The following is a 17500-nucleotide window of genomic DNA, read 5'->3' on the forward strand; positions in this document are numbered from 1 at the left end:
CGGCCAACACCAATGAGTCATCTTCAACACTGCCTGTACCACAAGCAGGTAAGAACGAGGTTACAACATTAGCTGGATTTCTTCAGCAAGTTTTCTGTTAGAGTTACAGTCCATACCTTAAATTATTTTATAACATGTAGTTGTAATTCAGATATGTCAATATAGCAATCTCTTATAAACTGCAATTCTATTTTACTTCATTTTAATTAGCAGCAAATGCAACCTTGAATATTAAAACTTAGGACTGCTCATACATTTACTTAATGTCATTATATTAGGTTTCTTATTTATTTAAATACTTTTGTTTTTTTTTACTATAATCAAACCTAGTTCGATTGCTTCTAGCATATTAACTGTGCTCCATAGATTCTGCCATTCCGCTCTCGCTGGACCAGAATGTTTTGAGACTCTGAGTCCAATTAAAAAATATGCCTTTTCCTGATAAGGGAGGTTTGGAACTTTCAGCAGGTCAGTCTGACCAACTCCTTCTCACAGGCCTTACACAGATCTGCTAATAATATTTTCTAATGGTTGTATATACTTTAAAACACATTACAGTCATTACAATATTTGTTGCAGTTTCACAAATGTTCAATTTGTATCCCAAAGATCAGCCTGCTTCCAGTAGCTGTGACAGTCTTGGGTCAGTTTCTGCTCACAGGTGTGGGTGACAGTCTTTAAAAGCCTGATACCTGCAAAAACTTCAATCTTGTTAGCTGGGCTCCCATCCCCACATTCTCTTTCCCATCGTCAGTGGGCAAACACATTTTAACTGAATCTGGGTCCATCAAAGAACCGCACAACCTTGCAACCAAGGCCTTACTTGCAAAAGGATCTAATGGCTTACAGCACAAAAGGGACGTGCCCGAACCGTCTGTGACACCAGTGCTGCATGGTGGAAACGGACATTGTCCCACACTATAACAAACGTAGTCAATTCCAGCCCCTCCAGCTCTCACTCTTCCGGTGGAATGAGGTTCCCATTGAAGGGAAGTGTTGTAGGGGCCCAAAACGGCATTACGAGCCACTACCCCGTTTCTTGAAATGACTGCACATATGGTCACATTCCCTCCACGCTGACCAGGGACCTGCACCGTGGCGCACTGACCAACGACATTTCTCCCTCTTCGTCTTTTCTTCGTAAGGTTGAATTCAGCCTCGTCTACGTAAACGTGCTTGTGATGAGTGAGGCTGGCATCAAGCTCCATTATCCTCTAGGAGAACATACGGTACAGTTAGTAATTATGGTAGTAACATTAAACCTTCCAAAATACAGTAATTTCACAGTACATAAAAAAACAAGGTAGTTAGGTAGTTTACGGTGTCATGTATGCAGTTGAACAGAGAGGAATACAGAACATTACTTACTTGAACATACTGAAACCTTGCCTCCTTCACTCTGGCAGAGTTTCTTTCGAATGGCACCCTGTAGACCTGCTTCATTCGGACGGCATTCCTTTTCAGGACACGATCAATTGTGGCTAAACTACAATGATGAATGTTGGTGAAAACTTCATTGTCCTGGATGATTCTCTGCTGTATATTTTTCAAACTGATCTCATTGTTTTGGATGACATATCTACTATTGCTGTTTCTTGTTGCTCAGTGAAGAGCCGTCCTCTTCCCCCTGAAGGTGGTCTTTTATCCATTCTAAAAATGAATGGGAACAAAGTATTCAATTGAGAAAATTACAGTATAATTGGGAAAAACAGAGAACAAATGGTAACGATTTACATTAACTCTACCTTCATAATGCATTCATAATGCATTCATAAGCTTATGAATCCATCCTGAATGGTTCATGATACATACATGAATATGTTCTTTTGTTTATTACATAATAGCCACATAACAAGTTATATGGTAGAGTTAATATAAATCGTTACCATAAAGCATTCATAACGCTCTACGTAACTGTAATGTAATGCTTTTTGAGTGCATTATGAATGTGTTATGAAGGTAGAGTTAATGTAAATTGTTACTGAACAAATTACTGTATAATTTTTCAAAACCATTGTGTACTGTAATATACAGCAATGTACAATTCACAGTAGTGGTTCATACCTGGCAATGGCCACTTACCTATTTTCATTCTTGAATTTACAAATGATTGAAGCTACTGTAGATCTGTTCACATTTGGTTGGACCCTCTGCCCAGTCTTTCTCAAGGTTAGACCACGATTGATGACATAATCAATTATAGTCGCCCTCAAGTCATTCGAGATCCTTCTTCTGACTTACCCTCTACCTCCTCCTCTTCCTCCAGCTCTCTCCTGCTGTATTTGGTCCTGCTCCATTGCTTACCAACAAAGTTTAGTTCACATGTGACTCCTTTTATACATAATGGAGGGCTGATTGATGATTGAACAATTAAGCAAGTTGCATTAGCTTAAGTGTTTTGTGAATGTATCCACCTGACATAATTGTACTTGAGATTGAGAACATGTAATTGTAAATGTGACATCTAGGCAATCTCACATGAAAGTTTATCTTAATGTAGAGTTTTGTGTGAAGTGTTTTGCAAAAATGTGTTTTTGGTTTTGCAACTTGTGTGAAAACAATGAGAACTTACTAATAGTTTTGCAAAAAAATCAAGAGTTGCAATGGTTGTGTTAACTGTTTTGAGAAAATTGAACTTTGTTTTAAAAAATGTGCCAAATCAATTGAGAAAAACTGTAAATAAAAGATCTAAATTATGTTCATATATATATATATATATATATATATCAGTATGTCTAAATCCTAAAATTCTAGGTGATGCAAAACGTTTGGCCGGAGCTGTACATCTTACCCTGTGTACAGATGTCAACCCGCGCATGAAACACCACACCTAATTCCAGTGTTCAGATATCAAAACAAAACACACACATATCTGGTACCTTTAAGAAAATGTTACTGAAGTTGCAGAAACAGAAAATCGCTGCCATGTGAACAGGTTGGTCTCTTCAGTTTATTGCTGTGTGTTTGATCGCAGTGTGTTGATTTCTGTAGTGTATACCTGTGTGTTTGACTGCAGTGTGTTGATTTCTGTAGTGTATTGCTGCGTGTTTGACTGCAGTGTGTTGATTTCTGTAGTGTATTGCTGTGTGTTTGACTGCAGTGTGTTGATTTCTGTAGTGTATTGCTGCGTGTTTGACTGCAGTGTGTTGATTTCTGTAGTGTATTGCTGTGTGTTTGACTGCAGTGTGTTGATTTCTGTAGTGTATTGCTGTGTGTTTGACTGCAGTGTGTTGATTTCTGTAGTGTATTGCTGTGTGTTTGACTGCAGTGTGTTGATTTCTGTAGTGTATTGCTGCGTGTTTGACTGCAGTGTGTTGATTTCTGTAGTGTATTGCTGTTGTTTGACTGCAGTGTGTTGATTTCTGTAGTGTATTGCTGCGTGTTTGACTGCAGTGTGTTGATTTCTGTAGTGTATTGCTGTGTGTTTGACTGCAGTGTGTTGATTTCTGTAGTGTATTGCTGTGTGTTTGACTGCAGTGTGTTGATTTCTGTAGTGTATTGCTGTCTTTTTGACTGCAGTGTGTTGATTTCTTGAGGCAGGCAAATCGAGCTGCTCTTCACTGGGCCTCTGCAAGAGGCCACGAGCTGACAGTCCAGACCCTGATCCACTACAAAGCCATTGTGGACCTGGAGGACAAGGTGGGTCAGGGGATCTCATTCCATCAGACATCCTGGCTCAGGGGCTGGGCTGCTGTTTGCCCTGATCATAGCCTTGACACAACATTGTATAGACTCCACAAGGGATCCATTCAGTCATTCATATTACTGAGCCTCTCTAACCCTCTCTCCACTCTGTCCATCACTACGGCCCCAGCTCTCTGTTGCCATGGCTGATCCACTCTGGTGCCTCCTGAAGCAGCCTGACCTGCAGGACTGCCTCTGCTGCTGTGGCTCCTGCTCCCCACACACACCTCTTTCAGTGACGTGTTTTCCCATGTTCTTTCCTTTTAGTTTGGGATGACTCCAGCCATGTACTCGGCCTGGTTTGGGCACATCCGAATCCTGCAGATGCTGGTGAACGCTGGAGCCACCGTCACACACGAGAACTCGGTACTCTGCTCCACTGCAGTCCTTTTCATTCCAGGCACCAGAACTGGAAAACTTGAGAACCTAGTTACTGTGAACCCTGTTCATTTACAAGCCCTTCATTTCAGTGAAGTGTCTGTGTCATTACTAATACAAATGACTGCTTATTGTGCAATGTCTGACGCATCCATCATTACCTGCTTGATAATTAACCACGGCAACTTACTGAAAGACAAGGTCAGTTATCTACAGGCAATGACCACTGCGGAGGGTATTATCACTGTTATAAACCGAACAAATGTGTTTTTAGGCTTTATTTTAGATATGGATCGCTTAGGCTGTGACATGCAAACTGAAAATTTCTTGAACTTAGTGTAACCAGATTTCGGTTTTAAAATGAAGATACGTGTTTGCTATAACGTGTGCATAATGTCCCTGTGAATGGCAGTCTATCAGCAATGTGATATGTCTGTGCTTGTGTGTTTGTCACAGACAGGGCAGGGTCTGCTGCACTGCGCCGCTGCTATGGGCCACTTAGACATCATCAACTACATACTGGGGGACCTGGATGAGATGCCCCTGGACAAGATGGACAAGGTGAGAGGCAAATCCCATGTCTGTGTGAGACCTTCAGAGGAAACTGCATGGCTGTGAGCCCTTCAGAGGAAAGCACATGGCTGTGAGACCTTCAGAGGAAAGCGTATGGCTGTGAGACCTTCAGAGGAAACCGCATAGCTGTGTGAGACCTTCAGAGGAAACCGCATGGCTGTGAGACCTTCATAAGAACATAAGAAAGTTTACAAACGAGAGGAAGCCATTCGGCCCATCTTGCTCGTTTGGTTGTTAGTAGCTTATTTATCCCAGAATCTCATCAAGCAGCTTCACTTTTCTCTATTAAATGTCATTTGCCATGTGTCTACCCAGTTTTGAATGCTGTCTAGGTCATTTTGAATGACCTTTTCTGCTGCAACAGTGTTTGCCACTCCTCCTATTTTTGTGTCGTCTGCAAATTTAACAAGTTTGCTTACTATACCAGAATCTAAATCATTAATGTAGATTAGGAATATCAGAGGACCTAATACTGATCCCTGTGGTACACCACTGGTCACCTCGCTCCATTTTGAGGTTTCTCCTCTAATCAGTACTTTCTGTTCTCTACATGTTAACCACTCCCTAATCCATGTGCATGTATTTCCTTGAATCCCTACTGCGTTCAGTTAGACATGCCTGTAATCAGAAAGTCTCCCCTGGTAAAGGCATGGCCATGTGGTGTGCAGGGTGAGTCACACAGTCAGGGGAGCACAGGGCTCCCCGAGGGTCTCCTCTGCTAAAGGCACGGCCGCGTGGTGTGCAGGGTGAGTCACACAGTCAGGGGAGTGCAGGGGTCCCCGAGGGTCTCCCCTGGTAAAGGCAAGGCCGCGTGGTGTGCAGGGTGAGTCACACAGTCAGGGAGTGCAGGGGTCCCCGAGGGTCTCCCCTGGTAAAGGCACGGCCGCGTGGTGTGCAGGGTGAGTCACACAGTCAGGGAGTGCAGGGGTCCCTGAGTGTCTCCCCTGGTAAAGGCATGGCCGCGTGGTGTGCAGGGAGAGTCACACAGTCAGTGGAGCGAAGAGGTCCTGGCTGTGCAAAGTCACTGGGGATTCCACAAGGAGCACTGGCTCCGGCGCGAGGCAAGAATCCCCTAACTGAATGCTGCAGTATTTAATTGGAAAGTAATTGTGCACAAAGGAAGCTGTAACTGTGTTTGTTTGTTGGCAGCTCAGTAAAACTCCATTCCTGCTCGCTGCGGAGAATGGGAGACTACCCGTGGTGCAGTGCTTCCTGGGGCTTGGCTGTGACATCACAGTGACAGACCAGGTAAGCCTTGAGGTACAGCTCCCCTCCTCGGGATGATAATATTACTTTGAAAAAGTAATGTACTTGGAGTTACTGATTACTTTCTTATAGAAGTTATACAGTATACTACTAATTACTTATTGCATTTTATTAGTTTCAAAATTATATATCCAATCGTAGCACTAAGAGTTTTGTACTTGAGTTTTACAAAGAGTTTTAGTTAGGTAGAGAAAATAACCCAAGATACTTAAGGAAAACTGCAGATTCTACACAATTTCCAATTGAAGTAAAAAAAGTAATCTCTGTTACTTTTGACCCTGAAAAGTAGTCAGATTACTTTTCATGATTACATTTTTAAAAAGTAATATCTAACATTCTCCTTTGATCCTGCCCCAGCATATGCTTTGTTTTTGTTCTAGTTGACCTTATACAGTGCTCTATATGGCACCCTGGCATTAGCACACACACTCACAGGACTGCCCTGAAGAGAATACTAATCAGGTCACATTTCTATCCAGGAACAAAACAATGGGCTTCATCTCGCAGCGAAGAATGGCTTTGCTCTGGTGCTGCATGAATTAATAGAGGTGATGGATCCCAGAGCAAGAAACCAGGTCAGTGCCTCTCTCTCTGTCTCCAGATCTGAATCAGAGCTGAACACCCCCTGAATACCTGCACCCATCTCTGCAAGCTCACCACGGTCCTTTACTGTCAGGGTTACACAGGAGCTTACCAGGGTCCTTTACTGTCAGGGTTACACAGGAGCTTACCAGGGTCCTTTACTGTCAGGGTTACACAGGAGCTTACCAGGGTCCTTTACTGTCAGGGTTACACAGGAGCTTACCAGGGTCCTTTACTGTCAGGGTTACACAGGAGCTTACCAGGGTCCTTTACTGTCAGGGTTACACAGGAGCTTACCAGGGTCCTTTACTGTCAGGGTTACACAGGAGCTTACCAGGGTCCTTTACTGTCAGGGCTGCACAGGAGCTTACCAGGGTCCTTTACTGTCAGGTCTGCACAGGAGCTTACCAGGGTCCTTTACTGTCAGGGTTACACAGGAGCTTACCAGGGTCCTTTACTGTCAGGGTTACACAGGAGCTTACCAGGGTCCTTTACTGTCAGGGTTACACAGGAGCTTACCAGGGTCCTTTACTGTCAGGGTTGCACAGGAGCTTACCAGGGTCCTTTACTGTCAGGGCTGCACAGGAGCTTACCAGGGTCCTTTACTGTCAGGGCTGCACAGGAGCTTACCAGGGTCCTTTACTGTCAGGGTTACACAGGAGCTTACCAGGGTCCTTTACTGTCAGGGTTACACAGGAGCTACCAGGGTCCTTTACTGTCAGGGTTACACAGGAGCTTACCAGGGTCCTTTACTGTCAGGGTTACACAGGAGCTTACCAGGGTCCTTTACTGTCAGGGTTACACAGGAGCTTACCAGGGTCCTTTACTGTCAGGGCTGCACAGGAGCTTACCAGGGTCCTGTCACAAAGACGGCCAGAGTGGGTGGCGTCAGACCAGAGAGGAATACACAGACAGAGACGGTGGTGATGATGAGCTGAGTGCAATGGCTGCACTCAGCGTTTATTAACAAAATAAAAGGTTTCAAACAGCACAAAAACACGGGACACGGCACTTGCGCCAAAATAAACAGACATACAAAACGGACTAACACTAAACAAACGGTGCACGGACAGACAAACAGACACGGTGAGAACAAACACTTTACGTTTTTACTGCTTTAACTCTCCTCTCTCTCTCTCACCCGTTCTCCTCTTCCGAACACCCAACCCTGAGTGCAAGAAATGTGCGTCTATATATACTATTGTGCTGGGATTCAATTACTAATTAATTATTCACTTGAATCCCAGCACGTGAATTAATTCTGTGCAACCCCGTGCTCACATATTACATTTAACCAGCACGTGAAGTGATTTGTGCTCTCCTCGTGCCTAAATACAAATCTACACTTTTTAAATACACGTGAAACACAGACCCGTTTATATCCCGTGTACCAATCTATACACCGACATTAACACACGCAACATCCAACATACAACACAGATCACACAAATGCACACAGGGGCGGGGCACATTGCCACATATACCCCCCCTTGTGCGCAGCACACATGGCCTCAACGGCCACCTCCCCCCTTAAAAATCCAGCAGTCCAGGACAAAGTCTCGGGCTGGGAAGGGAGGCTTCAGTGGGCCCTTGGCTGGCAATGCTGTCAGCACCCCTGCCGGTAGTGGCACGGCTGACAGCCTGCTGGTCCATGCTTGCAGCGAACTTGCTGCAGGGGATGCTGGTCTCCTGACCTCACCCCCTTCCTTCGTAGCCGGTAGCTCCCCTTGGTGGGGCTCCGACCACAGTACTGCCGGCAGCGAAGAAGCTGCAGTGGGAGCAGGTCTCCGGACCTCCCCCACGATCTCTGGCAGCGAAACTGCTGCTGGGGTTGGTGGTCTCCAGACTTCCTCCCCCTTCTTTGTGGCCGACAGCTCCCCTTTCTGGGGCTCCGGCCACCGTACTCCCCGTGGTGGAAGTACGGGAAGCAGAGACAGCTCCTGCTGTTCTGCTTCTGGCGGTGGTGGAGGCAGAGGCAGCTCCTGCTCCTCTGCTCCTGGAAGTGGCAGAGGCAGCTCCTGCTCCTCTGCTCCTTCCGGTGGTGGTGGCGGAGGCAGAGGCAGCTCCTGCTCCTCTGCTCCTGGAGGTGGTGGAGGCAGAGGCAGCTCCAGCTCCTCTGCTCCTGGCGGTGGTGGAGGCAGAGGCAGCTCCAGCTCCTCTGCTCCTGGTGGAGGTGGAACCAGCAGGTATTCACCCTCTGCTGGTGGAGGTGGGAGGGGCAAGCAGTCCTCCCACTGCGGTGGAGGTGGAACCAGCAGGCATTCACCCTCTGCTGGTGGAGGTGGGACCAGCAGGTATTCACCCTCTGCTGGCAGCTTGGGTCCTAGGGCTGTGGAAGCCCCGACTTCCCTCTCTTCGGGCTGTGGACGCACCGACTCCTCCCTTTTGGGCTGTGGACGCCCCGACTCCTCCCTGTTGGGCTGTGGACGCACCGACTCCTCCCTGTTGGGCTGTGGACGCACCGACTCCTCCCTGTTGGGCTGTGGACGCACCGACTCCTCCCTTTTGGGCTGTGGACGTTCGGGCTCCCCCCACTCAGGCGTAGGACGTTCGGGCTCCTCCCACTCAGGCGTAGGACGTTCGGGCTCCTCCCACTCAGACGTAGGACGTTCGGGCTCCTCCCACTCAGGCATAGGACGTTCGGGCTCCTCCCGCTCAGGCGTAGGACGTTCGGGCTCCTCCCGCTTGGGCTGTGGACCCAAAACCAGCAGGCATTCACCCTCTGCTGGTGGAGATGGGGACAGCAGGTACTCCTCTGCTGGTGGTCCTGCTACCTGGGCTGCTGTTCCGTTTATCATTGCCTCCAGGTAGCTGAGGACCAACCCCACACCTTCCTCCCAGGTGCTTACGGTCTGTTCCCTTGCATAAGCCTCCCATCGTTCCCTATCCATAAACTCCAGGAACTGGACGACTACTGGGATAGACTGGGCCTCCAGCCCAGCATTTTCCAGCATCCAGTCCCGCATTTTGATGGCGTCTTCTGCCATTTTTTTTTTTTTTTTTTCTTTTTTAAATCCAAACTGCGGTTCCTGCTCTGGCCTGAGTCCTGGAGGCGCTGTCGATCCCACGCAGGACACCACGTGTCACAAAGACGGCCAGAGTGGGTGGCGTCAGACCAGAGAGGAATACACAGACAGAGACGGTGGTGATGATGAGCTGAGTGCAATGGCTGCACTCAGCGTTTATTAACAAAATAAAAGGTTTCAAACAGCACAAAAACACAGGACACGGCACTTGCGCCAAAATAAACAGACATACAAAACGGACTAACACTAAACAAACGGTGCACGGACAGACAAACAGACACGGTGAGAACAAACACTTTACGTTTTTACTGCTTTAACTCTCTCCTCTCTCTCTCACCCGTTCTCCTCTTCCGAACACCCAACCCTGAGTGCAAGAAATGTGCGTCTATATATACTATTGTGCTGGGATTCAATTACTAATTAATTATTCACTTGAATCCCAGCACGTGAATTAATTCTGTGCAACCCCGTGCTCACATATTACATTTAACCAGCACGTGAAGTGATTTGTGCTCTCCTCGTGCCTAAATACAAATCTACACTTTTTAAATACACGTGAAACACAGACCCGTTTATATCCCGTGTACCAATCTATACACCGACATTAACACACGCAACATCCAACATACAACACAGATCACACAAATGCACACAGGGGCGGGGCACATTGCCACAGTCCTTTACTGTCAGGGCTGCACAGGAGCTTACCAGTCAGGGTTACACAGGAGCTTACCAGGGTCCTTTACTGTCAGGGTTACACAGGAGCTTACCAGGGTCCTTTACTGTCAGGGTTACACAGGAGCTTACCAGGGTCCTTTACTGTCAGGGTTACACAGGAGCTTACCAGGGTCTTTTACTGTCAGGGTTACACAGGAGCTTACCAGGGTCCTTTACTGTCAGGGCTGCACAGGAGCTTACCAGGGTCCTTTACTGTCAGGGCTGCACAGGAGCTTACCAGGGTCCTTTACTGTCAGGGTTACACAGGAGCTTACCAGGGTCCTTTACTGTCAGGTCTGCACAGGAGCTTACCAGGGTCCTTTACTGTCAGGGTTACACAGGAGCTTACCAGGGTCCTTTACTGTCAGGGTTACACAGGAGCTTACCAGGGTCCTTTACTGTCAGGGCTGCACAGGAGCTTACCAGGGTCCTTTACTGTCAGGGTTACACAGGAGCTTACCAGGGTCCTTTACTGGCAGGGTTACACAGGAGCTTACCAGGGTCCTTTACTGTCAGGGTTACACAGGAGCTTACCAGGGTCCTTTACTGTCAGGGCTGCACAGGAGCTTACCAGGGTCCTTTACTGTCAGGGTTACACAGGAGCTTACCAGGGTCCTTTACTGTCAGGGTTACACAGGAGCTTACCAGGGTCCTTTACTGTCAGGGCTGCACAGGAGCTTACCAGGGTCCTTTACTGTCAGGGTTACCCAGGAGCTTACCAGGGTCCTTTACTGTCAGGGTTACACAGGAGCTTACCAGGGTCCTTTACTGTCAGGGTTACACAGGAGCTTACCAGGGTCCTTTACTGTCAGGGTTACACAGGAGCTTACCAGGGTCCTTTACTGTCAGGGCTGCACAGGAGCTTACCTGGGTCCTTTACTGTCAGGGTTACAGAGGAAAGCGAGGATACAATTTATCCTACAAGTAACAGCCAAAAATGAAATATTTACAGTGGAACTACCACAGGGGGGTGATCTGCAGTACTGCACTTGTCTGTTGCCATTTTATTTTTTCTATGTGTCCTGTGTAGGCCTACTTGTGTAGTTTTGTCTCAATTTAAGGTCTACTTTGCAACCCGTTTTAATGTTTTAATCTCTACCACATCTCAAAATGCCAAACAACATACTGGAGATTCAGGCTGGCACTCGTATTGAACAACATACTGGAGATGCAGACTGGCACTCCCATTGAACAACATACTGGAGATGCAGACTGGCACTCCCATTGAACAACATACTGGAGATACAGACTGGCACTCTCATTGAACAACATACTGGAGACGCAGACTGGCACTCCCATTGAACAACATACTGGAGACACAGACTGGCACTCCCATTGAACAACATACTGGAGATGCAGACTGGCACTAGTATTGAACAACGAGCAAGATGGGCTAAATGGCCTCCTCTCGTTTGTAAACTTTCTTATGTTCTTATGTTCTTATGTTCTTTCTTATGAAAGCAGGAACAACTGCCTTCAAATTCAGCTCTGCATAGGATCTGAGACACAAGAAAGTTTACAAACGAGAGGAGGCCATTCAGCCCATCTTGCTCGTTTGGTTGTTAGTAGCTTATTGATCCCAGAATCTCATTAAGCAGCTTCTTGAAGGATCTCAGGGTGTCAGCTTCAACAACATTACTGGGGAGTTGGTTCCAGACTTTCACAATTTGTGTAAAAAAGTGCCTCCTATTTTCTGTTCTGAATGCACCTTTATCTAATCTCCATTTGTGACCCCTGGTCCTTGTTTCTTTTTTCAGGTCAAAAAAGTCCCTTGGATCGACATTGTCAATAACTTTTAGAATTTTAAATGCTTGAATCAGATCGCCGCGTATTGTTCAAGACTGAATAGATTCAATTATTTTAGCCTGTCTGCATACGACATGCCTTTTAAACCTGGGATAATTCTGGTCGCTCTTCTTTGCACTCTTTCCAGAGCAGCAATATCCTTTCTGTAACGAGGTGACCAGAAATGAACACAGTATTCTAGATGAGGTCTTACTAATGCATTGTAAAGTTTTAACATTACTTTAGCAAGTCTCAATCGAGCGCCCCTCTGTAAAACAATAATTCAATTAAACAAATCAACTCCAAAAGGACACACAATAAACCCATTTCCCCATACAAATTATACCAACACTAAACACACGTGCAGGGCAATTGCCCTCCTACAGCCCCCTTAACAACGTTCATTTCTCTCTCTATCTTGGCCTTTCTAACTTCCTTTTTGACTTGTGTTTGCAGTTCCAAGTGCTCTTTCTGTCTACTTGGTTCTTGTTCTTTTAAACGCTCTGTAAAGTGCCTTTTTTCACTGAATATATTTTTTTAATGGATCTATTAAACCATTTTTGCCATTTTGTTTTAGATTTAGATTTGTCTACTTTTGGGATGTAATTGTTTTGCGCCTCTAGTACCACATTTTTAAAAAATAGCCTTTCTTTTTCCGTGGATGTTTTCTATATTTTACTCCAATCTACTGTTCTGTTAGGTTATAATTAAATACAAAATACTACAGATTAAATAACACTTGACAGATTAGAGTACTCTAAAGTACAGGATTAAACACAAAAAAATAGGGGGCAGATAAGAGCAAGTAAAGCGCATTTAAGGAAGAGTGATAAGTGTCCAGAGGGAAAAAAAGAGGAGTTCTACAGGTGCTGTCTGAAGAGGTGAGTCTTGAGGAGGCGCCGGAAGGTGGTCAGGGACTGGGCAGTCCTGACATCTGTAGGAAGGTTATTCCACCACTGCGGGGAGTGAGTGGAGAAGGAGCGGGCTCTGGAGGCAGGGGAGTGTAGAGGAGGTAGAGCCAGTCTTCTAGTGCAGGAGGAGCGGAGAGGTCGAGTGGGGGTGTAGGGAGAGATGAGGGTCTGGAGGTAGCTGGGTGCAGTCTGGTCAAGGCATCTGTAGGCTAGTACAAGAGTCTTGAACTGGATGCGAGCGGTGATCGGGAGCCAGTGGAGTGATTGGAGCAGTGGAGTTGCATGGGAGAAGCGAGGCAGAGAGAACACCAGGAGAACAGCGGAGTTCTGGATGAGATGGAGCGGACAGAGAGTAGAGAGTAGATAGTCGAGTTCATCTAGAAAGTGAGCGAGAGGCCCAGGGGGACAGTACAGTACAATTAGCAGGAGTTGACAGGGAGAGGTTAGTTGGACATCATGAAATTCAAAGGTGTTAACAGAGAGTGAGGAGAGGTCGGTGGGGACAGAAAAGAGTAAGGAGGGAGAGAGGAGAAGACCAGTCCCACCTCCCCGTCCAGTGAGACGAGGTGTATGGGACATAGAGAGAGGACAGGGCGGCAGGAGTTACAGTGTTATCAGGGGACAGCCAGGTTTCAGTGAGAGCAAGGAAATCAAGAGAGAGGTGGGAGGCAAAGGCAGAGATGAAATCAGCTTTGTTAGCAGAAGAGTGACAGTTCCAGAGTGCACCAGAGAGTGTGCGGGAGGGGGGGAGAGGCAGAGGGATGAGGTTAGAGGGGTTGGATGAGCAGCGGTGGAGAGAGGGCAGAGGACGAGGACGAGAGGACAGAACAGGGATGTGAGAGACAGTCATAGCAGGACAGACGAGACAAATAGGCACAGTGGGAGCGGTGGGGTGGAGGGTACAGACCTGACTAGTAGATGGCATCTTACAGAGCACTTTTAGGTTCGGATCTAGTCGAACAGCGTCTCGGCGCAGGCCTCCCCTCGCTGGACTCCCACAGTTAGACTCCCGGCTCTTTTGTTGAGGCTCTTCTGTTTGCTGGCACTTCATGCTGGTGCAGAAATAGCCTGCCTGATTAATATAACAACTGGGTGGGAAAAGAAACAACTAAACTGTGTGGAAACCAATCAAATAGCAAATCAACTTCTATTCAATTTAACCACACTCACCTGGTACTAATCACACACTACCTCACCTAATTCAACACCACCTTACAATGTTACTGAATGTAGTTAATTTAAAATTACTTGAAGCAGAAACTTACCTATCTGCCTCAGACACTGGTTACCTGTAGACTAAAATTGTAAACCTTCGCTTTAGTCATTACTTTTTGGGTTTTAAAAAGCACTTCAGATGAGACCCTGTTGTGGTCTGAGTTTGCCCTTATGGTTCTCCGACCTCTGTTTTAGTTATTCTGTCTTTGTTATTTGACTTGAAAATTGAGTGAAACAGTTCATTTCTGCAGACCCCCCTGTGGTAGTTCCAGTGAAGGTAAAACAAGCTCCAGAGGAAACGTTTCACTTGTGGCAGGTTTCCAGTCCTATAGAGCCCTCGCTCTTTCATAGAGGGTGTGTGGAGTGTTGAGGTGTCGCTGTGACCTACAGGATGGGCAGACGGCGCTGCACCTGGCTGCAGAAGGAGGGCATTACCAGTGCGTGGAAGCTCTGCTGGACTGCAGCCTCAGTGCTCTGTGTGATGTGAGTCACCTTCAGGGCTTCTTTCTTTATGCTTCTGTTGACTCGTACTGGGTCAAATATGTGTTGCTCCAATATTGAGTTATTTGAAGGTATTATAGCTGCAGCCCAAATCTGCCTTTGATTCTGAGCTTGTCTGGAGAATTCGAAATGCCGGGACTAAACAGCCTGCCTCATTCCATTCAGATCATGTGACAATGTGACCTTTCAACTCCGTCAGCCCCAGCTACTCTCCGTCTGTGTACAGCTGCGGCCAACATTTTTACATCACCTCGAATTTTAGAATTGAGACGCAATAAAATAATATAAATAAACTATATGGACATAATTTACAGATTTTATTTAACATCGTGTAATCAAAGAAACTACAACATTTATCGCAACGTCTACTGGAAGCCATAATAGTAGAACAGTATTTCATGTTAGATTTTGAAAATGTCACATTTTGCGTTGAGTATATGGAAAACTATTAGAATTCAATATGTTAACATAACTTTATTCATCATGTTTCATTCGACTTCATGAAGCAATTTGTGTTAATTCTGCAAGGTGATGCAAAGCTTTTGGCCACAGCTGTATCTATAAAGTAATCAGATGATTTGAATGGGATGAGGAAGGCTGGGATTCTCCAGACTGCTCAGAGCATCTCAAAGGCAGATTCAGAGATCAATGATAGGACCTTAATATTGGAGCAGGAGAACCCAGGACCAGTCGGTGTGATTCAAACACACAACATAGGAAAGGGTGTAGAAAGCTATGCAAATGACATTTGAAACTACAGCTCTGGGCAAAAGTTTTGCATCACCCTAGAATGAACTCATTTTGCTACATAAAGTTGAAGCCTGCTGAATAATGTTACGTTAACATATTGAATTACACACCACTTTGTAGTATTCTGTATACTTAATGAAAACTGTGACATTTTGAAATCTAACATGAAATACTGAACAAGGCTTCCGGTAGACTTTTGCTGGATCATTTTGTAGTTTCTTTGATTACATCATGTATATTATGTTCATATAGTTTATTTTTTATTTTTAATTCTGTCTCAAATCCTAAAATTCTAGGTGATGCAATACTTTTGACCGCAGCTGTAACTTTAAAATGTAATTGAACGGTGAAGTAAATGGCAGTGAGTTAAGTGTGCTTGCATGCTTTTCAGAAAGGCTACAGCGCTCTGCACTGCGCAGTGGAGCAGGGCCACGTGGAGATCTGCAGGCTGCTGCTGCAGAGAGGCTCACAACTCAACTCTTCCACAGAGGTAAGAGACACACACACACACACACAGACACACACACACACACACACACACACACACACACACACACACACACACACACACACACACACACACACACACCTGACTGTACAAGCTGAGGTCTTACTACAGGACTGCCTCTGTCCTCCTGTCTGTATTCATTACTCTGCAGGCATACCATTGAAACGCATGTTTACATTCAGACAGCGAAACAAACAGATTACCTGCCACTTTACCCATATGCCGTTTAAAAGCAGACTGCACTTTGTAAGAAAAATGCATGACTGATAAACAGCCATCAGCTATCTTTCTACTCTGTGTAACACTGGATTGATTGCACTTAGACTTAGAAAGTCTGTCTGAACCCTTTTGCTTAACTATTTGACATGTGTGTCCCATTAAATATCCCTGTATGGTCTTTATCCTGTACTGTGTTTCTGTTAACAATGGCCAAAACTCCTTGCTTTGAGAATAGAGTCTAGCATAAAGAGCGCTTTATAATGCTGTCAGGTGCTGCACCGTCACTACCCTCTGCTGTGCCTCACTACCCTGTGCTGTGTCTCACTACCCTGTGCTGCACCGTCACTACCCTGTGCTGTGTCTCACTACCCTGTGCTGCACCGTCACTACCCTGTGCTGTCTCACTACCCTGTGCTGTGTCTCACTACCCTGTGCTGCACCATCACTACCCTGTGCTGCACCGTCACTACCCTGTGCTGTGTCTCACTACCCTGTGCTGTGTCTCACTACCCTGTGCTGCACCGTCACTACCCTGTGCTGTGTCTCACTACCCTGTGCTGTCTCACTACCCTGTGCTGTGTCTCACTACCCTGTGCTGTGTCTCACTACCCTGTGCTGTCTCACTACCTGTGCTGTGTCTCATTACCCTATGCTGTCTCTCACTACCCTGTGCTGTGTCTCATTACCCTGTGCTGTCTCTCACTACCCTGTGCTGTGTCTCATTACCCTGTGCTGTCTCTCACTACCCTGTGCTGTGTCTCACTACCCTGTGCTGCACCGTCACTACCCTGTGCTGCACCGTCACTACCCTGTGCTGTGTCTCACTACCCTGTGCTGTCTCACTACCCTGTGCTGTGTCTCACTACCCTGTGCTGCACCGTCACTACCCTGTGCTGCACCGTCACTACCCTGTGCTGTGTCTCACTACCCTGTGCTGTCTCACTACCCTGTGCTGTGTCTCACTACCCTGTGCTGTCTCACTACCTGTGCTGTGTCTCATTACCCTATGCTGTCTCTCACTACCCTGTGCTGTGTCTCATTACCCTGTGCTGTCTCTCACTACCCTGTGCTGTGTCTCACTACCCTGTGCTGTGTCTCCTGTGCTGTGTCTCATTACCCTGTGCTGCACCGTCACTACCCTGTGCTGTGTCTCACTACCCTGTGCTGCACCGTCACTACCCTGTGCTGTGTCTCACTACCCTGTGCTGTGTCTCCTGTGCTGGGTCTCATTACCCTGTGCTGTGTCTCACTACCCTGTGCTGTGTCTCCTGTGCTGTGTCTCCTGTGCTGTGTCTTACCCTGTGTTGTGTCTCCTGTGTTGTGTCTCACTACCCTGTGTTGTGTCTCCTGTGCTGTGTCTCCTGTGCTGTGTCTCATTACCCTGT

At 46.4% G+C, this 17500-nt stretch overlaps 1 protein-coding gene across 1 annotated transcript in view; it reads left to right on the forward strand.

Moving 5' to 3' along the window:
* The first annotated feature begins 12 nt into the window (after nucleotides 1-12).
* Nucleotides 13-17500, forward strand: part of LOC117395227 (ankyrin repeat and death domain-containing protein 1A-like) — a 30566-nt gene continuing 13078 nt past the window's right edge. Inside the window, exons 1-9 of the mRNA XM_059007388.1 lie at nucleotides 13-48; nucleotides 1146-1229; nucleotides 3520-3639; nucleotides 3952-4050; nucleotides 4519-4623; nucleotides 5785-5883; nucleotides 6381-6476; nucleotides 14528-14620; nucleotides 15780-15878. Coding sequence (XP_058863371.1) covers nucleotides 13-48; nucleotides 1146-1229; nucleotides 3520-3639; nucleotides 3952-4050; nucleotides 4519-4623; nucleotides 5785-5883; nucleotides 6381-6476; nucleotides 14528-14620; nucleotides 15780-15878 — 831 coding nt within the window. The remainder of the gene's footprint in view (nucleotides 49-1145; nucleotides 1230-3519; nucleotides 3640-3951; nucleotides 4051-4518; nucleotides 4624-5784; nucleotides 5884-6380; nucleotides 6477-14527; nucleotides 14621-15779; nucleotides 15879-17500) is intronic.

The sequence above is a fragment of the Acipenser ruthenus genome, chromosome 35 (assembly GCF_902713425.1).
Source record: "Acipenser ruthenus chromosome 35, fAciRut3.2 maternal haplotype, whole genome shotgun sequence".
NCBI lineage: Eukaryota > Metazoa > Chordata > Actinopteri > Acipenseriformes > Acipenseridae > Acipenser > Acipenser ruthenus.